Genomic DNA, 24868 nt, shown 5'->3' with positions numbered 1-24868 from the left:
GATGTATTATTTATACTGTTTAAATGTGATAAGTATTAATATGTCATAATTAAACCGACAACTGTTTTCTTACAAACATGAAGTTATTAAAAACAATTCAGTTTGTTTCAGCCTTGTTAAATTAATTGATCACTTCGTAATTTTATTCCGCATATAAAATTTTATTCTTCTTAAATATTTTTCGTCTCTAGTTCGTAAAAAATCATGTTTGTTAATTTTAAATAGTCTCTATCTGTTGATGTATGATTAGGCACCAAATAGACCCCTTTTTTCACACCAGTAGGATTGAGATAAATGAATAACGACATCAGGAATACAAGATATAACAAAATAGAAAACAAACAAAAAGCCACTAATTTCATAGTAATTATCAAATTTGGATCCTCTTATCGGACAAACCAATCAATACTGATTAATGTAACATTTTTTTAGTTTACCACAAATTCGGCCGTATGCGAATTATTGAATTTATAGGTTACTTTATTTAACTATATTTATTTGACAAAATTTTGAGTTGACGTCATCAATTTTTGGAGCGAATAAGTAAATATATTTTGATTAAAAATTTATCGTGCTTATCATTACTTTGAAACATTTGCAAGATTTCAAAGCATTCGGTTTTGTAGATTCAAAATTAAATTGCATTTTTTTTTCCAAAAATTTGGACGTTTCGGGTAAAAACTCAATACGGAGTCATAAACTACATATGTAGGACTATGTCATTTCATACAGTTTAAAATCCTGTAGTACAATTTTGAAGTGACGTCATCACATTATTTGTGGGGATGATTAGACAAATTTTGGTTAGCGTTTTACCATCTCCTACATGATATTCCTAATATAAATACAGTACTTTCGGAGATTATCTCTCTAATAAAAATCCGGGATGGCAGACAGAGGGACAGACGGACAGACAAACATACAAACGGAAACGGGAGACCTATTTCTTCGTCCTCTAGGGGTCATGAAAGGTCGAGAAAACGTAAAAGTAGAGAGTCGGTCGACGGACTCCACTAATTCCACGAAAATCAAATTTTGATAGATATAATGAAGGCCACTAAGCCATTTAATCATCTGTTCACCGAAACCCTCATATTTTAAATAGCTGCCATCATTTTCTATGCTGTACTTTCTGTCAGTACTTACGGATTGTTGAAGATAGTTCTTGACGTTTAAATCAAGTATCATGTTGTGAAAAGAAGTCTACACATATTAAAACAAAAAGACAAAATGTAAGCCCGCCCACCCGCCCTGTCTCAATTGTGATAATTTTTTTTTATTCGTCGTAAACCAAGGGGGCAGAATTTAACTGCAAAATACTTATTTCTTTATAACAAATTAGAAACATGTTTTTGCGTATCGTGTTGTAAGAAACTTAAAACATGTTTAAAATGGTCAATTCTTGTAGACAAATATGGATCTTGCAATTAAGCCCCGCCCCTCGATCTGACAACGAATGAAAAATTCATCACAATTGAGAATTGAGATCGGGGCGGGTATGGGTTCTTTGAACAACACGATACTCAAACATGGTTTTAAATTCTTGTAGAGAAATAAGGATTTTGCAGTTATGCTCCGCCTTCTTGGCTCACGACGAATAATAAAAAAATCATCACAATTGAGATAGGGCAGGTGGACGGGGCTACATTTTGCCTTTTTTTCTTAATGTGTAGACTTTTTCGACTATGAGAAACTTAAAACATGTCTAAAATGGCAAAAATTGTAGTAATCAACATTAATTCTCCACTTTTCTTTTACAACCCTTTTAAATACGGCAAAAGTTGAACATCAAAGTTACTATCAATCGCCACTTGGCAACGTAGTTTATAAATGACAATTTTCAGTTCTAAAACAGGGGTCTTGAAATGAGATAGCCTTCACCTTATCCTTTCTTTGCGAAGTTTTCCGACCCGCCCGCCAGGAGTCGTAATGAAAAGAAATCTGTAAAAGCTGTGATTTTCAAAATTTTTGAGGATTCGTTTAGATCTCCTAGCAACGACAGTGTTTATCATTTGACACATTTCCTGTGTTGTATTCGCGTGATTTATGCGTGATTTCATAGTGGGATAGTGCTTCTCAAAGTTTTCTTAATTTATGTGTTTACATTGTACATTGTAGAGTGTAATTGCCAAATGTAAGTATATAACTTTGCCTTGACTAGATTATTATACCCAATTTATGTAGAACAAAAATGCAAGACAACAACATGTTACGGATATACGACGAGAGTTAAGCCGATCTTTGGGTTCCACATCCAAATCGGTTTATGGCGCAAATAATAGAGCCGCGAATAACCAAAAACTGGTGGTTTTAAACAACAACCAAATTTATAGCAGAGGGTACACTGGCTTCCATCATTTTGGACCAGACTACATACCAGGAACGCAAAAGCCGCATAGATTTGCAGTACCAGCTATTTTGCCTTTCCACGGTAAAAACAAATTGAAAGTCAATACAAAACAAATATTAAGATATTTTTATTCACAGCTGATAGTGAACTTGCTACAGCATCAGTCGAAGCAAACCACATTGATGTGGCAATCACAAGAACGCCTTTCGCTCCGCTAAGAAGTTTCTAGGAGATCAACGTTTGGTTGGTATCGTGAAAGGATTGGCTTCTTTTCAGCGAGAATTTTTTTAAAACTAGATTAGAAACGTAAATCGAAAAGCAGGAGTTTTACATTTGACGCGAAAGCAGATGCCATTGCCATTTGGAAGTATGGTTCAAAATCGTATAAACTTCTGCCAAGAATGTTTATGTTGCTATCTATTAACACTTTGAGGGCAAAACCCTAAATAAAGTTCCAATAGAACCGGGTATCATCAAACCTATATTCGAAGTTCTCAGAAAGCAAGTAAGTCGCAAAATTAACCCTAAGTATGTACTCTCATCTTTGATGAGATGTTCATTCAGCCTCATCTGGACCACTTGCCTTGTGAGGACAGTTGTGGTTTTTGAAGATGACGGTTCAACAAGGATGGAAAAAATTGCAGACCATATTTGCGTACTCAGAGGAATTTTCGGAAGGTAGAAGCAACCTGTTGTTTTTGCTTTTTGTAAAAATTCTATGCCTGGCGTAAACACTGCCCATTTTTTTATAAAACGATTATGAAAGGGGCAACCGATTGATTTTGATTTTCGGGAGTGTTTTGCATATCGAAGAACTAAAAACTCAACTTTTTCATTTATTTTTAAGAGAGTCTATCTTTAGATCTATGAAAAAAGTCAGTAATGTAGTATTTGGTAAGGAAGAGCCTAACAAATCAATTCCATTAGAAACAGAAATGCAACAGTTATATTTACGTTTTACAGAAAGAAAGTAGAACGTTTGTATAATTTTGGATTTTGCAGGTTATTCATCAGCTTTGTTTTGTTCATACCATAACAAAGTACTGGGAAACATATTTGGTTATCAATTTTGAACATTTAATATTTAAAATGTTATTTTATTTTGCACTATTTTGTTTGACTTTTGCTTACTTTTCTAATTTTCTCTTAAATTATATTTTTAGGATATTATCAATGTATTTATTTATTTATTGTTATTATTGTATTTACATTTACAACTGAATGTTAAGTTTTAAATATACTGTGTCAAATATTTTATCTACTTTTTTTTATACTGTTTGTGTTTTTTATATGTCAGCTTCAAAACGTATTTACACGTTTTGAAACTAACATATAAAATACACAAACCATATTTTTCCCTTCAATTATAAAAAATTCACCTTAAAAATTCGCTTTCAAATTTAGCGCCAGTTTTAGTTCCCGACCCAGCCAGTAGATGCTGGCATTGTGACCAACATAAAAGCATTAGAGATCGTGTTCTATAGAGAGGGTATTCTATGGTTCTAAAAGCAACGTCAGCGGGAACAACAACTGCAATGTCAACAGCAAGTTTATAAATCCTACTTATGTATTTTCTGATTTACAGTGAGTTGTTGTAGTTGGTATCACTGGCTGAAAAATAACACCCAAAGTCCTTAAATTAGTGGTGCGTCCTTTGGTTCCAAGTAGAAGCTCTTTGTCATGTAAGGCGACATTTCTAACAAATACGTATTTTGTTTTGTGCCATGCTAAGAATGCAAAAGTCACTATTGTCGTTCTTTCTTTGTCGATATTTTTTAAATGAGATGAATTTTTTGAACAAAACACATTTATTTTAATATTGTGTATTACAAATCATGAATGTTTGTTTATTGCTAACATCAAACATACAATGTTCTTCTTACAATTAAGTACAATCTCCATAAGTAATAAAATAATACAAGAATTAAATACTTTTCAAATACACATAATTAAGTAGCGTATCATAAAAAAACAATGTACTTATATACAATAAGTTTGATTTTATATTTGGACAGATTTGCAATATATAGTACATATGCTGGAGGGAATGGTTTTTAAGATGGCTGTATCTTTACCGACACGTGCGTGTCGCTGAGGATACAGTATCGTAAAAGTGCGCCAAAAATTTGGCTTCAACAATTGCTGGCAATGGATGTGCAAGCTCTAAGCATAACTATGTGCTTAAACTCACTCACAACTCATTTAAAAGCCAGCTTTAAAGATTGACTTGAACTGTTTAACCCTTACAAGCTAGTTTAAAAAAATTATAATGCACACTATTTTCATAAGTCAGTATTTTACAACGGATGAAGCAATACCAACTTACTACCGAATTAAAAAAGTATCTACATCTATACATAATTAAAAAAATAACAATAAAATGCTAGTTCTATGTATAGTGTATAAACGAAGGTATTGCACATTAAAATATCCAAAATAAAAACAAATCAAAATACATCTCGCTACTGTAATTGAACAATAAAATACAATATTAAGTACTACATTAAAACAGGAATAAGTACGTGCTAAGATTTAATAACGTTGCTGAAATTCATGGTGCCATCTATTGAAATCAATGTGAAATACGACTATCGATCCTAGAGCTAGACCCGCTAGCAAAAACCTGAAACGAAAGCAAAAGTTACTAACGTGGACTTTTCCCCCAAAACGCGACGTGGCAACACTGCCGCGTTTTCGGCGCTCCACTCTACTCCAACCGACCTTTCCGCATCTACACATACAGAAAAGTCGTGGTTCAAACCAAAAGTGTAACAAATGATGCATGAATAAACAAAGACAGAGAAAAACATGCACGAATTCCCTCGACACAGATGTCGATGAATGACAGATGACACTCACTTTTGATCATGTGATAACGCAAGAGACCTAACGCTACTATCACACGCTGGGAAGGCATATAATAAAGCCAAGTTGAACGTTCTCCATACTTCCACAATGCCCTTGTCACCACCCGTCATCAAGTATTCACCATCTCGGCTAAGTAATAGGCACTGAAAACGACAAATAAGTCACTGACGAACGCATGCGCAGACCAAACCTGTAAGTTATCGTTATGTGATTCGTGTCTAAGACGTTTCCCGTTGATTGTGAACGCCGCAATGTTGCCCTTCTCGTAGTTGACGACTATGACGCCCTCTCGTGACATAGCGATGTTCTCGGGGGAGGTGAACGACTGCGGCGGCTCCAGCGAGCGCAGCAGGTCCCCGAAAGTGGTGTGCACTAACACGGGCCCACCTGAGGAAACCATCAGAGTGCGTCCGAGCGACTTAAATATACTTACTGTAAGACCCCGACACCACCAGCCCGAGCTCGGCCGAGATGACCACGCTCGACACCGGTTGTTCGTGTCCCGTGAGTGTGGCTCTCGGCGTGGGGACTTCCCCTTCTCCCACGATCGTCTGAGTCCTGGCGTTCCAGTGCCACAACAGCACCGTGCAGTCCGCCGAGCCCGAAGCGATGTAACAGTCCGACGTGATGTTGCACTCCGACCTCGACAGACACGTGACGACACCGTAATGGCCGAAAATAATCTGCACGATTTTGGCAGTTTCGGTGGAGAATACCCTAAAACTGTTGTCCCAGAAGCCGCAAGCTATTAAAAATTTACTATCCACAGTGGTGACGAAACAGTTCGAGCGGATCCTGAGATTTTGGCTGAAGTTGTCGCCGAGGTGACGGCGCAACATGTGGTTTTGATTGGTGCTGTTGTTGGTTTGAGCTGGAAAGAGGGGCTTAGTTGGTGGTTTGTGCTGGTTGAGAGCTGGGTTACATAAAACTGGGTCCATTGATAATGGAAGGTTGGCAGCTTGATTTTGAGGGGTTTCGGCGTAACTCGGCGATTGAGCGACAGCTGCGTAACCCGAGTTCCAGCGGTTGACGGCGAACTGCTGGTGCATGGTGACGGTCACCACGGATGGGTTTGACAGCTGTGGGTACGTGTTGGCGGAAATGTGAACAATGGGGCTGTTGGAGAGGAACTTCATGGTCATGCAGACGTCGTCGGGGATGCTCGAGAACATCATAGGAGACTGAAACGCAACAAAATCATGGATATACCAAAACCCAGTTCAAATTGCCGTTGCTAAATTGGATTAAGTTACATGAATTACCAAATGCATCGCCGAGCTCCTTGGTGGATGTGGCTCCATCAGCAGCTGCGACGGCGTCTGGCCGAAGTTCCTGATCTGGTTCTCCACAGCTTCCCTCATCACCTTATCCTGAATCGAGTCCAACTCCACATTGTTCTCATACGTTAAATAATAAAAAACGTTCGTTGCTCTGATAGCTTCAGGTCCTCTTTGCTTATAACCGAAAATCAAATCGATCCATTGGTGCAACTGACACGAAACGAATTCCGATTCCAGCGCCATCCTGTTAATCCTGACGAACTCTTCGGGTGAGTTCGCCCACGGTGGTAAATCCACATCACCTATCGCCTTCCCGTGCTCGTCCAAACCCAATCTGTATCTATTCGCGTTGACGAACATTTCGGGTAAGAAGAAGAACTCAGGAACGAGTTCTTTGACGTCTGAGGTATCTCGTTGGCAGTTCTTCCACGAGAGGGCGACCGAGGTGAAGAGGCGATTCGGGTAGTCGAATTTGCCGCCTTGTAAGGCGAGAAACATGGTCGTGAAGGGTTCCTGAGGAGAAACGTGTAGTTTTGAGTGCAAGGGGGTTAGAAAATTGAATTACCACACGGATCATCCAGTTGTAGACGAAAGCGGCAGTTGAGTAGTGAGTTCCGTAGTGGAAAGGGGGGATGCTCTCGTGTTCCCAAGTTGAGTAACGTTCTTCGAAATAAGCGCGGCGGTTCGGGTTTAGTGCTCCTATTGGCTTAGAGAGGTCGCGGTAGTTGCTGGGTTGACTTAAGTCGAGTTCTTTTGTCTCGTAGTTAGTGAGGACCCAGGGGAACACGGGGTATTGGTTGAGGTCGTTGTAGGTGCGTCCTGTAGGATTAGGAGTAGTAATTTATTTTTCAAATATTCAAACCTTCACATTTATTTTGGTGACACTGTTAAGCACCTGACAAGTATGACGTTATTATGACGCTTTTTACATAAATCAGCCCAAAAAGGCATTGACTGCTTTTGGGTTAAAATTTTACTATTAGCTTTTATCGACATAAGTAATGCCGCCTTCAAATACTCTATCACACATACAAAGCTAAAATAAATTAAAAACGCTTGAAATGAACATATTTTTCTCTAAAGAAACCCCCATTATTTTTATAAAAGTGACGCCACTGGTAATTAGCTAATACGGTAATATCAAATCGACAAGTGAACATAGTAGGCATGGCAGTAATGTCAAAGTTGTGTGTCTTTGATCTACCTGTGTTTTTCAATTGTTGTTTTTGTTGCAAATATTGTTTATTTTGGTTACTAGGAGTGTTTCTTAAAACAATGAAAATGTTTGTTGTTTATCACAAACGATTTAAATGCACAGTGCTCAGAATGTGTTTTGTAAAAATACGTGATAATCTCACGATGATTTTTGCCGTTCATGGAAGAAACATTTTGGACAAAGGTAAGAGTGTTGATGAAACATGGGGTTTAAAAATCAATCTCATGCTTTAATCGACGGCTTTCGCCGTAAATGTTGTTTAATTATCTAAATTTGGAAACAAATGGCGATTGACATTTAGTTTTTCTCAGCCGACTACGATTATAATGCAAAGAATTCTATTATTGGTAATTGCTAATACGGCAATATCGACAAGTGGACATAGTAGGCATGGCAGTAATGTCAAAGTTGTGTGTCCTTGATCTACCTGTGTTTTTCAATTGTTGTTTTTGTTGCAAATATTGTTTATTTTGGACATTATTAGGAGTTTTTCTTAAAACAATGAAAATGTTTGTTGTTTATCACAAACGATTTAAATGCACAGTGCTCAGAATGTGTTTCTACGTGATAATCTCACGATGATTTTTGCCGTTCCTGGAAGAGACATTTTGGACAAAGGTAAGACTGTTGATGAAACATGGGGTTTAAAAATCTAATCTCATGCTTTAATCGACGTTTTTCGCCGTAAATGTTGTTTAATTATCTAAATTTGGAAACAAATGGCGATGGACATTTAGTTTTTCTCAGCCGACTACGATTATAATGCAAAGAATTCAATTATTGGTAATTGCTAATATGGCAATATCGACAAGTGAACATAGTAGGCATGGCAGTAATGTCAAAGTTGTGTGTCCTTGATCTACCTGTGTTTTTCAATTGTTGCTTTTGTTGCAAATATTGTTTATTTTGGACATTATTAGGAGTTTTTCTTAAAACAATGAAAATGTTTGTTGTTTATCACAAACGATTTAAATGCACAGTGCTCAGAATGTGTTTCTACGTGATAATCTCACGATGATTTTTGCCGTTCCTAGAAGAGACATTTTGGACAAAGGTAAGACTGTTGATGAAACATGGGGTTTAAAAATCTAATCTCATGCTTTAATCGACGTTTTTCGCCGTAAATGTTGTTTAATTATCTAAATTTGGAAACAAATGGCGATTGACATTTAGTTCTTCTCAGCCGACTACGATTATAATGCAAAGAATTCAATTATTGGTAATTGCTAATACGGCAATATCGACAAGTGAACATAGTAGGCATGGCAGTAATGTCAAAGTTGTGTGTCCTTGATCTACCTGTGTTTTTCAATTGTTGCTTTTGTTGCAAATATTGTTTATTTTGGACATTATTAGGAGTTTTTCTTAAAACAATGAAAATGTTTGTTGTTTATCACAAACGATTTAAATGCACAGTGCTCAGAATGTGTTTCTACGTGATAATCTCACGATGATTTTTGCCGTTCCTGGAAGAGACATTTTGGACAAAGGTAAGACTGTTGATGAAATAAGGGGTTTAAAAATCTAATTCCACATATTAATGGACGTTTTTCGCCCTAAATGTTTTTTAATTATCTAAATTTGGAAACAAATGGCGATTGACATTTACCTAGTTTTTCTCAGGCGACTACGATTGTAATGCAAAGATTCAATTAATGGTGCCACATGCATAGTTGGTTGCCTACACACGCCACCTTCGTCCTTTACCTCCGCTGAAATGAGCGATTTGTGAAGCACACAATTACTGTTTTCCCTTCTCGTTTCGAACACTGACAGCTCCCAAGAGTCTACATAGTTTTACAATGGTGGCTCGAAATAAATCGTGGGAATATTAATGTCCCCGCTGCGGCTACCTTATTAATACAATTATAATGAACATCTGACTGATGTTATCTCCGGCTGACGTTTACTTAACTATGAGAATAAAGTACCCGATGTCAAATATCTTCGTTTCAGACATAAGCTTTTCGAATATATTATGGCTACGTTTTAAGAGACAGTAAAACGTTGGAATTTTTATACACAGTCCTAGGCATACATCGCGACATTTTGATTCCCGGTTTAATGTTTCTAAAAGCACGCAAATGCCTCTGGAAATATCTCTTTTGATCTCTGGAAACCGCGAAAAGGCTAAATAAACTTTGATTATAATCAACACTAACAAATTAGGGGTAATGAAATGCGGACAAGTCGTTGTTTTGTGGCTAAAAACATCGAACGTTTCGTTGGATTTTTTTCTTGCGCTAATCGTTACAAGTTAACGGAGTTGTTCTTGGGTGAAAATAATAACGAACTTTCTGTTTATTTTAGGTAGGGTGTATCCAGTAATTTTCAGTGTTTTTTCACCATATGATTATCTGGTGTAATATACAGGGCGTAGTTTTCATGAATTTTGACAAATGAGTTGCAATAACGTAAACAAAAATGTTTAAATCACATTTCGTGATATTTTTGTAAAATTAGTGTGAAATCGGAAACAATCGACCATCGACTCCCCCCTTGAAGCTGTTTTTTTATTGATCGCCGCTGCTCGCGCCAACATAATTCCAAATTCCCCCCAAAAATATTTTACCCTTAATCTCGGCATCTCGTCGCCCTCCAAAACCCCCCCGATAAAATCGCACTCCTTATCCTCAAACAAACAAAATTCCTTGCACCGCAAGGCCACACCAAAGTCAACGAACTTCATCTGCACGTAATTAATTACCCAATTACATTGAAATATATCTTTGCCATAACCGAGTCATGTGTACGAATCTATTTCTGTATCATCGTCTGTCAGGGGGTGAGCGCAGCGAGGGCGGCCGGCTCGGGCGGATGGAAGACGTCGACGCGAATTAGGCGCCACTTCACTCAGGCGAGCCCTTGCGTCGCGACGCCGCCAACCCTTCGTTCCAACGAAAATTTTGTCGAAATTTGTTGCGAGGGAAGCGAGAAAAAATGCGACTCGGAGCGGTATTAACGGTGGCGTCGGTGGCGACGTTCCCGGTGCCTATAATTAGAGACGGGTGTGTGCCGTGATGTATGCGTTTTTAATTTAAAACCAGCCTCTTTGTGACAACTGTTAATTTCGCATGCGACGTCCCATAAAAACACTTCTTCCTCTTCGCTGCCGAGAATTTCCGTTTCGATTACGGAGAGGTAATTAAGTGCGACATGTTTATTTTGATGCGGCGAAGGCGAAACGGAGCTTTCATCTTTGGGTTTGAGTTATGAAGATTTTTGAATAAGTTAAGGTTGTGCGAAGTGTACACGAAACGGCGTCAAATGGTCACTCGATGGTCGAATGTTTTTTAAACGTGTGTGTATATGTGGCTAAAGCTACAGTTTAGGTTTAAAAGTAAAAGATCAGTTACAATACTGAAGTAAGTACTCTTAATATAATTAATGCGCGACTTTGATGATTTAAGGTGCCACTTGTATCGGTGTTATTTCGGTAAAATATTCGATAAAAATTCATGAATATAGAGTGTAACTTACCGGCTATCGTGTTGAGAAACATGAGATACTCGAAATTGGATATTTCTCTACGTTGCCATTTCTGTGTCATATTCGAATTTCTCATAAGTTGACGTGGTGACATCATGCTGGCTCGTCTGTATATTATGACATGGAAAGATTTAATTGTTTTGGGTGTTTGTCGAAATCGGATATTGGAGAAAAAAAATCTCACCTGGTTTGTGGTATCCCGTATTTGATGCCGACGCCTACACGAGGCAGAGCCTTTATTACTTTCTTCACGGTGGCTTGATCGGGAAAAGCGAACATGATTGAAGCTGGAATCGAAAAAACACAGGTTATGTATATTGTAATATCTACAGCAGCTCTTCGTAGAATAAATCTTAAAGCAACTGATACTTTCTATATCAAAGTTGTTTCATGTTTGATGTTGCACGCTGGTCCTTTGATTCAGAGTTACAGTATGATAAAAAAAAATGCGCTTTAGGAACTTTATGGTTTAAATTAGCCCTCATTCTTTTTTGTTTTTTGATTATGTGTTTTTTGTGAATTCTTCTGCATGCTAAAGTCAAACGAAATATTGTCTTCAAATCAATCATCTCATGTCAACTTATACGGCAATCTTTTTTTAATTTAATTTCTATAGGACCTTAATTATACTATGCCACTTTATCGCATCGTTATTAACAGGTGATTCGTTTTTGTCAATGGCTTTTCAGACTACTAATAAAATTATCGTTGGCACATCCACTTATTTTAATGAAGTTTCCTTGCTTTCGTTAAAATAAATATCAACTTCGATCTAAGGTTCTTTATTTGCACAAGATGCCAATTTAATAACATTAATAAGTGAATCTAAATGTTCAATTCGACTTTCACTTAATTTCCGATCTTTGGTTTAAATTTTGATGAAACGTTCAAGTCTTCACTCCATAGGTTGGAAATTATCTGTAATTTAATTAAAACTACACTACTATTTTTTTTTTTTAATTTTTCATTGACATTTCTAGTCGTAAGATTACGTTTCAGTCAATTTTAGCTGCAGTTGTGTGTGAGTTTAAAAAAGTCGATCTGAGGTTATCTAGACAGAAAAAAAAATTAAATTTCATTTTGCGCATTTAATTTTTTTTATCATGAGGGTCGGGAAAATGGCGGATTAACTCTCCGTTATGCTCTTCACAATGAACTGGTGAGCCTGTGAAAAATAGTAAAAAAAATCCGTCTCACATTTTGGTATATTTGGTGGAGTTATGATTTTAAAATTGGTTTTTTGCTACGTTTAACAACTAAACAACACATTCATTATCACAATAACTAGTAATAAAAATGTTTGACATATCAAAAATTGTCAAAGTTTTAAAAAACCTACGTTTAAAATGTTCGCAGTTAATTTTAGGTCCCTTGGTGTTTTATTTTCGGATGAATTTAAAGGAAACTGGTGTTTTGTTGCTGCATGAAAAAAACTTTTGAGCTTTTATTGTCTTATTTTGTTACGAATTTGAAAAAGTCTTGAGTGCCGCAGTGTTTTTTTTTTAATTCCGGAGACTCTTGGTTACCTATCCATGGTGTATTATTTTGGGAACCCATGGATTTTTTTTTTTAATTATTTAGAACAATTTTGGGGGACTTTGGTGTTTTATTTTTGGCAAATTCCGACCTGCCCTGTTTTTGAGTTAATTTTGGGACCCCGTTTTTTTTTTGAAAAATTTAATACAATCTTGAGGTTATAGGTATTTCTGTTTGGAAAGAATTTGAAAGTGCTTTGGAGCTTCTAGTGTCTTAATAATTTAATTTAATTAAATTAAATTTCTTATAGGATACGTCATTCGCCAAAATCAGCTTTATCTTAGCAGGTACTAGCCCCGCCCACCCATCCTCTCTTTTCTTAGAGCAGTGGTTCGCAAACTTTTATTATTGATGGCACCCTAAAATATTAAACAAAAGTTGGCGGCACCCCGCCAAGAACAGTTTTAATTGTAACTAATTTATTATCAAAACACTTTATCACATGATTGTATAATATGTAATTGATATTAAGATTGTTTTATAAATATTTGTTTTCCATAATTTAAGCTTGTCTTTTAAAGACAAAATTTTTTCACTGAAGGTTAAAATATTTGAATTACTTTACTTGAATTTACATATTTTATTCAAGTGTTCAAAAATATTAGTTAAATATGCTAGTTTTGCACACCAAACGGGGTCTTGAAGGAGATCAAAAAATTGTTCAATATTTTCTTATTCAAAAAACGTTTATATCTGTTTTCTTAATTCCCAAAATCGGGAAAGAACACGGCCTTTACATAGCCATCTTACTTCACTATGAAGAAAATTAACATGTTCAGAACACATTTTCCATTACTGAACAGTTGTATCATATTAATAAACTCAGATCATCAATTATTATTTTTTAAAGTTGGTTTTGTGCTTATATTTATTAAAATCATTATAAAATTTTCACGGCACCCTCTTGGGGGTTCCGCGGCACCCCAGTGTGCCGCGGCACCCAGTTTGCGAACCACTGTCTTAGAGGGTCTAGATATCGTGCACTCTAAGACCGACACAGCTGTAAAACTGCGTAGAAGCACAAAATCGGTCGGGCCAAGTCCACTTTCAAATTTAAGGGGTGGATACACCTTCAGAGGCGTCCGTCATGGTTTTTCTGTCATATTGAACTTTTCTAGCGTAAGGGTACCTGTTTAGATTAGTGCCTAATAGATTCATTCGCATTCGTGCTGGCGCGTTGACCAGTTCACTTAAGCTTATATTTCCCTGTTATTGTTTGCGATTTAAAAAAAAAACAAATTTAAAAAACCACCCCCTTCTGAAGTGTGCATGTTACGCTACTGACTGAGAGTTCGTTGTCCATTCTGATGACTCATCATGTTGAACTTAAAATGATCCATCTCTATGTCATTTGCTAAAATCACTCTTATCTTAGCAGGTACTAGCCCCGCCCACCCACCCTCTCTTTTCTTAGAGGGCATATCATTTGCCAAATTCGATCTTATTTTAGCAGCTACTAGCCCCGCCCTCTCTATTTTCTTGTAGGGTATGCCATGGCCCAAAATCAGTTTCATCTTACCAACCACTGAAGATTAACTTTTACCAAAAAAAGCCGGAATTTTGAACATCTTTTCTAGTGTTTAGTTGATTATGCATTAATGGATTTTTCTTTTGTTGGTTTTGTTTTTGTTTATAATTTATAAATGTCTTATTAAACGTCTTTTTTTTGGTTTATTTTTAATGAAAAATAACAGATTGTTTTATTAATAATAATGCACAACGATTAATGACTACTGGTTGTTGTGGTTATTGCCCTAAAAAAATAAAAGGTGGATTTCATTCACCATCGTTACTAAGAAATCAAAAAGTAAGCTGGAGGTATTCACGCAGTGTTGCCAATTTTACTTTTATAAAATCACGTTTTTTCGTAATCTACATGATAAAGAATTTTTTTATTATTTTTTTGAGACGCCCGTACATAAGGTACTGAAGAGTTAATCCGCCATTTTCCAAACACCCGGTGTAAGCAATTCTAAAAAATATGATTTCACTGACAAAGCAGAACTATAGTCTTATATTTTGCACATTTTAGGTAGGATTTATTCGGCAAAATTTTGAAATGATGTCATGAATTTAAAGAGGGGGATAAATGGATAAATTCTGATTAACGAGTTGCCATATTTATGATATTGATAACCTTAAAATCTGTGTACGATTTCAGAGTATTCGATATTGTGGTTTCAAAATTAAATTGTAATATATGATTATATATATATATTTTTTAAGATGGATTCATAAACCACAAGTACAGGAGTATGTTATGATAGAAAATGTAAGTCAAATTTATTGTACAAAATTTTAGTTGACGTCATCACATTGTTGTGGGGACGAGTAAACAATTTTGGTCAGCGTTTTACCATTTACACCATACTCTTAATAAACATAAAATTTGACAACAATCGGTCCAGTAGTTTTGGAGATTATCTGTCCAATAAAAATCAACACAGACGACAGACGGACAGAAATGCGAAACCCAGTTTTTTATATTGTATATTGTCGACAGAACATGAGCGTAGCCATTAGATGTTAGTCCATAGTCCAATAGTCCAATGTACATTTACAAAAAATATTATGGTTATTTAGTTTATTATGATTACGTAGTTCACCGCGTTACTTAAAAAACAATCAAGGGCTTAATATGCAGCTTTGACCTACACCTTCGTTATCGAAAACTCTGCCTGTTTTAATTACTTTTTCTTCTAATATTTTCCTGTCTTGACATCAGTTAAGCTTGGCTTTAATAATCAAATTTTCACAATTTTGTCATTTTTGAAACTTTTCGATACAATTTTATCTTTTGTGTTAAAACAACCTTCAAATCTATACATTACAAAGTAGCCGACAATAAACATCAATTTTGTGTATGAGTGTGTGTTTTTTTAATACAAAATTTTAATTTTTCAGTACAATAACATAAGAATTAAGAAATTGGAGAGCTATATTGTCATTTTCCAAAGTTGAATAAAGAGTCAACTTTATGCAAAATCATTTTAACTAAATCATAAATATTTCAGGCAGGATCATGTATAATTTAAACTTGGTCCTTTGAGCCGGATAAATTCTTTTCTCTTGAAATTACGAGCGCTTTTACCAATTCTGCGCTACTTCCACAACCACTGGTAGAAATCTCATCGGCAACATCAAACATGTCGAACTAATGCGATGACTTAATCATTGCCATCATCTGACATTTAGAAATCTTAATTGATGTCATCAATTTATCAGACGAGAAACGAAAAACAAATAAATAAAAATAATTTTCGTAAATTTTTACGCAAAAACACATGTTTGAACCCATCAACAAGTTAAGTTATTTCTTCGACAAGAAAATAAAAATCGTCGGTTTCTTTGAATATTTAGATCTTAATTAATTTGATTTTGAAGTATAATTTCAAGATCGAAGTTTCCCCAAGGATGCTGTTTCCTGTGTGTGATACGAAATTCTAAAATCTAAAATCGGCTTGGCAGGAGAATAAAGATGTCGTTAAAATAAAACAAATTGGTAGGGGAAGGTGGGTCAAGAAGGGTACCCAGTATTTCGTAATTGATCATCTGCCATATGTAACTTCTGAATTGCAAATTCGGGCATAAAATGATGGGAAAAACGCATTTTCGTTTCATTTTCTATACTAAACTATATTTTAATGCAGCAAACTTCACTATGTTTTGACTTGAAGATAAGTTTGCCTCTTTTGCTTTTAATTAAAATGCCAACAAATTTATTGGAATAACTAAAAGTAGAACAACGTCGGCGAATGCTACGAATGCTACTTGAACTATTTTGTATGTAAAAATAGTCTACTCAATTGACGCGACGACACTTTTCGCATTCAAACTATTCAGAGAGGACTTTATCTCATCTCGACTTTATTTTAATTGGCAACAATACTCGATCATTTTAGTACACCTCTGAAAACCAATGTTTTGTTTTATGTTAAAGCTCAAATGCCTCACTTTCCCCTATATTAAAATTTAAAACTCACTTCTGCTGGCCAGGAAGATTTCGATGGCGACATTCTGCAGCAAGTACTTCCTCGAAAAAATGGCCCTAACTTCCGAAAAGTACCATTTCCCATGCAAATGGTCGCAGTATTTCAGCACCTGAAATCAATGAAAAAATCTACAATCGTCTCATTAGCAAAATCAAAGGCAAACCCCGCTCCCTCATTAACATTTAATTACTCCTAATTAAAACCTTCACGTCTAGCAATAATCCGGAACGCTGCTCCCACGAGCTTCAAGATGGCCGCCAGCATTAAATCCGTAGGAGGAGCCGCGAAACTGATCATGATTGTTGATAATATCGATTTGGCAGCTACCGAGCTCCCACATTGGCACAAGACGAGACTGCGCCATGCAATTCACACTCCTGATAACAGCAGGACCCGCAGGAATTTTCCTGCTGAACGCGGCGCGGTTCCGAGAACTTTCCGTCGACAGAGATGTATGGGTCTGTGGTGGAGTTTTTTCGTTGGGAAAAAAAGACGCATCTTCTGTCTACGCAGGTAAAACAATGGGACGGAGGAATATCAAGTGTTATCTTGGCATTCCTATCGGAACAGGTCCACATAAAGTTGCTGTCAGGGTGACAGTTTTCTCTTGGTCGTAAATAATGTGGAAGGGGCCGAAGAGGTCCGAGTCGAATTGAGTAAAGTAGAAGTGTACGTTTGAATGTACTACAAACGTTGATTGTCTTGAAAATTGAATGGTATTGGAGTGATGGCTTGTTGATGCCGGGAACATGAGGACGATGGGCAGGAACTAAATGCTTTATCGCGAACACGGTGTCAGGAGGAGTTTTCTTGAGGTTTTGAGATGTTTGTGGATTCCGGGTACTTGTTTATGGTGTTATACGATGATCATGAAAAGAAGCTCCAAAGTTCGTTTTCAGAGTGGTCCAGGTGGTGATTTTAGAGATTAGCTACTGAAAATTTACGAATCTGTTCCAACGCTAATGACTTAGAGCCAATTTACTAAATGCTGTTTCAATTTACGAAAAAAAAATATCATAGTAAACCTGTTTTGCTTATTTAGTATTTTTTTTCCAAATTTAATTTCTAAATTTATGTTTTACTTTACAAAATAAAAGCGAATCAAGTAACTTTACTTAAAAACAAAAATACTTCTTAGTGGCATTTAATGTGGTCTTTTAACTAATACAACAGTTTTGGGTAGTGTATATATGTTTTTAAAGAAAGACACTTTGAAATCTGTCAGAAAAGGTATTGAAATAATGCACTCCAAGATCGGTAAGTGTCTTCTAACATAATAGAGTGAAATGAACCAGATACGAAGGACCGAAATTTCTAACTTTCGAGACGTATATTATAAGAATATTGTATGAGTTTTTATTGTTGTTCTTTCGTTAAAAAATAAAAACGTGGTTGCATGCTAGAACGTCAGAGTATAAAAATACGTATACGATTTATTGTACATTGAAATGTCATGTTGGATCATTTATGGGTCCTGTGTTCTCAGGTCACATTTCGACCGAGTATGCATAAAGTGCAAACGTTCTTTTTGTGATTTATGTCAATTCGGTAGACAAAAACTTCTACAAAAATATCAGTTCTACGATAAAAACTAATATTTTAAACTAATTTTGAATTGATATCACTGCACATTTACACAAAATAATTCTTCAATTTTCTATATGCTTTTTCTGTTTTTCTAAATTTTTTGATAGGTTTCGTCCCGATATTTTTATACGCATCTCAAAGTAAGAACTTTAATTTCAAACCTGACTTTTCTTACATTGAAAAGCATGTTGTACTTTTTTTATAAATAATAATTGATCTGCAGATATAGCTGAAATTTTGGGTTTTGTAAAGTGACCTAGTGATACCTAGACGAATGTTTTGTGCAGCAGATATGTAGGTATATAATGTTTAAACTTTTGGCATTAATTTTTCAACAGAGTATAAGTTGTGTGAAATGATTCTCAAAAAAAGAATAAAACTTTGACTTGGCTTTTAAAGGTTTGATTTACAGATTTGTCTGATTTCCCCTGAACTGTGCTTAAATTTCTTAGTTTTACAAATAAAAAAATTGGTCGTAGGTTACTTTTTTTTAAGAAAACATAAATTAAAATAAATACATGTATGTAATGTTAATGGAAATTTAAAGAAGTGTGCTACGCGTACCAATGTTTCAAACGAGTTTTCCATTACAAAATTTTGTGATGACGTCCTTAATTAATCGATAAAATAAACTGACTTTCATTATTTTTTTTAGTCACCCTGTATAAACAATTCTAAAAAGTATGAACGCAATGAGAAATCACAAGTACCTATAGATTCATTATATTTTGCACATTTTAGATAGAATTTATTTGGCAAAAGTTAAGTGAGATGACGTTATAATTTTGGCGGGGGGGGGGGGGGGGATAAACAAATATATTTTGATTACAAATTTGCCATGCCTACGACAATTTTAAAAAGTTTCCAAAATTTCAAGGCAGTTCCTGATTTAATCAAGAAGATAAACTGACTTATTCGTTATTTATTTTAAGTCACCCTGTATAAACAATTCTAAAAAATATGAATACATGATAAATTACAAGTATAAACTCATCATATTTTGGACAATTTAAACAGAATTTATTCGGCAAAATTTTGAGATGACCTTATCAATTTTTGGGGGGGGATAAACAAATATATTTTGATTTTAAATTTGCCATGCTTACGATAACTTTAAAACGCCTGGAAGATTTCAAAACATTCGGTTTTACAGATTCCAAATGAAATTGCAACATATTGTTAGATAATTTTGTTTTTTTTTTCCAAACATCTGCGTAGGGTGAAAACTCAACACGGATTCACACACAACAAGTGCAGGAGCATCTTATTTTATAAAATTAAAAAAAAACGTAATCCCATTGGTCGTGGGGATAATTAGACAAATTTTAGTTAGCATTTAACCATCTACATGATATTCTTAATATACCTACATACAAAATTTGAAAACAATCGGTCTGGTAATTTCGGAGAGTACGTATTTAACATAAACGGATACAGACACCAAACAGACAGACAGACAAACGGTAACTGGAGACCACTTTTTTCGTACTCGAGAGGTCGTGACACTCGAGAAAATATGAAAGTGGCAATTCGCCCGATGGACTCGATTCCTATAAGTACTTCCTTAGCTTATGCTAAGGGAAATAAAAACATACTTAATTTTATGAGGGGCATGGGTCAGTTGCGCGCTGCGGTCAGAAAGATTTACATATAATTTTACTATAATGTTGGCCACTTAAAAATAAATAAATACTCACACATACTAGTTTCAGAGACACAATTCTACACGCATTTATTAATTATTAGATATGTATATAGAGCAGTATTTTTTGTTCTTCCATTTTTTACCAATACATTCATCTTGTATAAAATAAAAAATCTTGAAAAATAACGTATCTTTTAAATATCCATATGAAACACTTTTTATATAAGCAAATCCGCTGAACCTGTTTTTATACATATTAACTAAATTATTAATATGTCTAAATATATTACTATAAACTAAGGTTGGAAGAAACGGATTAAAAAAAAAAAAAAAAAAAAAATTCAGTACTAAAACTCTTAAATACAAACACAAGAGAAGAACCAGTCCAATAGTTTCGGGAGTTATTTGTCTAATAAAATCGACACAGACAAGAGACGACAGATAGACAGACGGAAACGGGAGACCTATTTTTTTTTCATACTCCACGATAGATAACTTACGCCCGAGAAGTAAAAAATCAGAAGAAAATTATCGTTTTATTTCATTGGAAATGTTTTATTCTAATCAATGTATGTTCAATTTATTTTGATGTATCTGCATTAAAAAGACTGTAATTTGCATATTATCGTAATTTGAAAAAAATCAGTCAATTAGTGTTTTTTTTACCGTGTCGATCGATGTCCCAAAGGTGAAAAATAAGCAAGACATTATGAAATCTATGTACTAACAAATAGTATCCAGCTTTTGATGCTAAGCAATAACGATACAAACACAATGTGACATTATTGACGTAAATATAACTTGCAAGTAGAGTTGAAAAAAATCGGATATAAATATAATTTTTCAATTATTTGGAATCAAAAATTAACACAAACCAAAAATTAGGAGCTTTAGTTACGTTTATTCGGCTTTTAACAGTGATTCACATTTTATTGAGTTGTTTTACCTTTTATTTTCCATATATATATTTTAAGACACGTCCACCAGTATGTAACTCCGTGTCATGTTTGCATCGAATTTCTGCGAGTTTTGGATAATAAAGAGAATTTATCTTCATTTACGTTGTTAATAGTAACAGTGTTATTTATTTTTACAAAGTTTACTCGAATATTCTTAATTAATGTTTTGTTATAGGTATCTGTTCTTAAAATAAAAATTAGTCTAAAGTAGTGGACACAATTTTCCTCGCCCCTGAAGTACGCTCCATCAAAATACAATTTCATTTTGAGTATTTAATTTTTTTTCGTGATAACTCCTCCTGTAAGTTAAATAAATCGAGGCGTATTCCTAAACTACAAGTATAGGATTATGTTGTCATCAAATTTAAATAGTAAAATAGCATTTATTAAGCAAAATTTTTAGGTGAGGTCATCAAATTGTTGGTTATCGTTGATCGACAGACTACAGACGATGGACAGACGGAAACAAAACAAAAAAAATTAAAAGTTTGCGGTGGGGGAGTAAACAAATCAAAAGAAAATTCACGTTTTATTTTGTTAGTTTAGATGCATTATATTTTCGTAATTTGAAAAAAAAAAAGAATAATTTAAATCGGACAACCCTGCTTACAAATCAAATAGAATCAGCCGTACTACCACAACACTATTATTGTTTGTATCAATCATAAATTTGATTGTTCAACCTTAGTTCTATAGTGAATGTAACATGCCAGTTTATTACTGCATTAACTCAACCGACACAATGCTCCTGTACAGAAGAGACCTTTATAGCGCAATCTTTTACAATAATTCACCATTGGTATTGCTACTATTGCAGACAATAAGCAATATATCACAATAATCTTCAAGGATTTTTAACCTCAGTATAAGATTAGTTAATCAATTGTAGTATTTTTAAAAAGATTCATTTTTTTACTATTTTGTGTTTCAAGTGTTTATTACTTGCATATGTGAAAGTAAGTACCTTTTGCTGTTTCTTGATTTAACTGTTTCGTACACCTGCAAAACATGAAAATGATCCTAAATTTTAACAACTATTAAATCCGTGTCTTAATACATAAATTACGTGGAAGTGACAATCGAATTCCATTCACTGCTTCAAGGAATCGACATTTTCAAATTAATTCCATTCACTTGTATTTTATGAAAAACAGTAAGTGATTGTGTAATTTTCATAGTGGAAAGTCAATAGATATTTCTGCTTTACGATAATTTCACAAACTATAGGTATGATTTAATATCGCTCGGAAAACTTTTTCTTATTGTTAACTTATATTGTTACAAAAATCTTTCCTCCGTTTTTGTATTTTTCGATTTTTTGTTAAGTCACAAAAGTGTTCTAATATTTTATCAAAGTAATGTTTCAGCTCTTGTTTTACTAATACATACTCATAATTTTTTCCAATAGGTATGTTATTTGCTACATATTTATTAGGAAAAAAAATCATTAGGTTTAGCAACAATTCGAAAAGTTGAATTAATAAATATTGAAATAAAAAGAAAATAAAGTCACGATTTGTTTTATTCCGAATTGATTAAACGACATTATTTAAATCTACTATAAGAAAGTGTAGTCTTAACTATTAATCATATTTATATGTCAATCTTAATTGAAAGTTAATGTTATTAATAAAGTAAAATGTTAAAAATAAAGCGATCGGAAAGTATAATAAAATAGAACACTTTATTTTTAAATGAGAAAATTAGAATTTTTAAAACGTGGTTAAGATACTCGTATAAACACTTTCACAAACGTCAGTAAAACAAAGTTTGCCGTTTTTTTCTCAATAGAGAAGCATAGATACAGACATTTTTCTTCACTTTTCAAATTAGTTTTTTTTTTTTAATTTTACAGTCTTTCTTATAGACACCTATCAAACGACAATATTCTAAATGAAGCTATTTTAAAACGTAAACAAACACTTTTACTGCATAAAAAATAGGGTCTAGCATTTTTATGACCAGTCGAAAATGAAATTCACAACTTTAATCGAAGACTTGCGAGACATTCTGACGCGATAGAGACAAATGACTTTTAGATTCAAATGCGGCGGTTGTCACTTCATCAAAAAACATAAACAACATCGTTGTTACAAAAATACATTGTATATTTTTAGCCGACTTTGACTGACACTATGAATATACACAACCGACTGTAGATTTTATTTTTTCATATTTCAGTGAAAACAAAAAAAAAAAAATATATTTAAATGTGTTATGTTAGTTACATTTTGCGGTTTTCCAACGTTTTAAAGATCATTAGTTCTGTGAAATAAACAGGGAAGAGGAAATTCGTGACACTCAGAGGTGAAAGAATTTCCATGTTATAACTTTTTTTGTCCACTCAATTTTAGTGTCGCGAACGTTTCAAAAAAAAAAATCTTTCAATTACTGCCCGTCTCCAGCTTACGAAAAAATTCTTGTTTGTTTATGCATTTATACGGAATGCATATAATGGTTAAGCAGGGACGACAGACAGGTATAATAAATAACCGGACTGTGGTTGTCTGTCCGTTTTAATTACGTTACCCAGATGAGGAGATAGGTAAGGGATATCGTATATCAGGGTACAACATGCGGTTTGCCTTCCCATCAATATCTACCATTACCTGGAATCGAAGACACCTTCTCCTACATTTTCAATAGCATCGTCGGCTTCAAAAACCAACAATATTTATTTATTTTTTTGTAATGAAATGACCCAAGGGTCGCAGCAAAGTGCAACTGGTAATGTCTGCAAACTGCATTAGGACCAAATAGATTGGATTAAAAGAGGGAGTATGGACGATAAACAAAATTACTGTCACGTAGAGCGACATTAGGCGTTCTCTAACCTTGTTAGTGGATGTTCACGCTGGAATGACTGCGCTCAATTGTAGTTTTGAGTCTGATGCTGCTGATTCATTACGGCTTAATTGGATAAGCATCGATTGGCGACAGAAAAACTTCAGGGTTATTGAAAAGAAGACCAGAAAAAAAAGTGAAGTGAAGTAAATCAAGCATTTAATAAATCGCTAATGGACAGATATAGGCAACAGGAAATGGAAAACCCGCATTTTCATATTCTATCACCTGCGAAACGTCAAGAAAATGTAAAACTTGTCATACTACAGTACCTATTACAGCACTTCCTGTCGCTTCAGCTCGGAAAGTAAAAAGCCAATAAAACTAAGAAATCCGCGCTATAATGCAATGTGACTGGTCGTTTCTATTACCGTTAACATTAAAAGTCTTCTTCTAGTTATTTATTGTTTTAGTTGCGATGTACGCACCATGTGCACTTCGAGTACTTCGAATTCTTCCCCATAAAATTTTAATACCTCCATAAACCGAGCCTCCATTCAGTATTAATTATTTTATTATTTCTGCGATGGTAGCAAAACCGCGAAACTGGTTTTTTCGAGCCCAATTCCCACCGTTTTGCATAAAATTTTATTGGACACCCTGGATCCAGCAGCTTGGTAGGAATTCGAAATTTTTACGTCCCATCCATTTTAACCGTCAATTAGCATTTAACTGGTCGAAAGATAAAAACGTTTCGTCCCAGATCCCTCTACACATAAACATCCCGACCAATTAAATTTAATTTCATTATATTACCAGACTCGTTTCATATCACTGATGGAATCGTTATTTTTTCTCGTTAGTTTTTTAACGAGCAAATTGCCACAGTCGTACCACTTTTTTTTACGCGGGATATCTTCTCGGCACGATACGATTTGCGTTATAGTCAGTCGCTTAAGATACATAAATTATTCAAATTGTGCCGTTTTGCCTACCGTGCAAATAAGAAACACGTTGACGTTTATTTTATCGTCGTTCGGCATGGATGTGTGGAGAATTTTTACGTTTGGCCTCTTCGGCGTGAGTCACTGGCAGGGTCGGATTCGTTAACGTTTACCAAATGGACTCCGTACTTCCTAATTTTATTTTTTTGTTGTGATAA

General features: G+C 34.8%; 1 protein-coding gene and 1 long non-coding RNA gene across 2 annotated transcripts in view; one reads left to right on the top strand and one right to left on the bottom strand.

Moving 5' to 3' along the window:
• Window positions 1–1858: 1858 nt before the first annotated feature.
• Window positions 1859–3451, top strand: LOC135140257 (uncharacterized). Its single transcript, XR_010282246.1, has 3 exons — window positions 1859–2134; window positions 2185–2431; window positions 2488–3451. It is a non-coding gene; the product is annotated as an uncharacterized LOC135140257 (long non-coding RNA).
• Window positions 3452–4139: 688 nt separating this feature from the next.
• Rg (rugose) overlaps window positions 4140–24868 on the bottom strand; it is a 255743-nt gene continuing 235014 nt past the window's right edge. Inside the window, exons 31-40 of the mRNA XM_064051786.1 lie at window positions 16723–16840; window positions 11388–11490; window positions 11195–11310; window positions 7064–7317; window positions 6481–7011; window positions 6141–6399; window positions 5652–6089; window positions 5409–5605; window positions 5210–5361; window positions 4140–4973 (exon numbers count right to left, since the gene is read on the bottom strand). Of these exons, the coding sequence (XP_063907856.1) occupies window positions 4883–4973; window positions 5210–5361; window positions 5409–5605; window positions 5652–6089; window positions 6141–6399; window positions 6481–7011; window positions 7064–7317; window positions 11195–11310; window positions 11388–11490; window positions 16723–16840 (2259 nt within the window). The 3' untranslated portion in view covers window positions 4140–4882. The remainder of the gene's footprint in view (window positions 4974–5209; window positions 5362–5408; window positions 5606–5651; window positions 6090–6140; window positions 6400–6480; window positions 7012–7063; window positions 7318–11194; window positions 11311–11387; window positions 11491–16722; window positions 16841–24868) is intronic.

Source organism: Zophobas morio, unplaced genomic scaffold (assembly GCF_036711695.1).
Source record: "Zophobas morio isolate AGI-343-1 ecotype UQ-CSIRO unplaced genomic scaffold, CSIRO_AGI_Zmor_V1 ptg000002l, whole genome shotgun sequence".
NCBI lineage: Eukaryota > Metazoa > Arthropoda > Insecta > Coleoptera > Tenebrionidae > Zophobas > Zophobas morio.
Note: the sequence above shows the minus strand (reverse complement) of the source record. Positions and strands in the feature narration are given on the sequence as shown.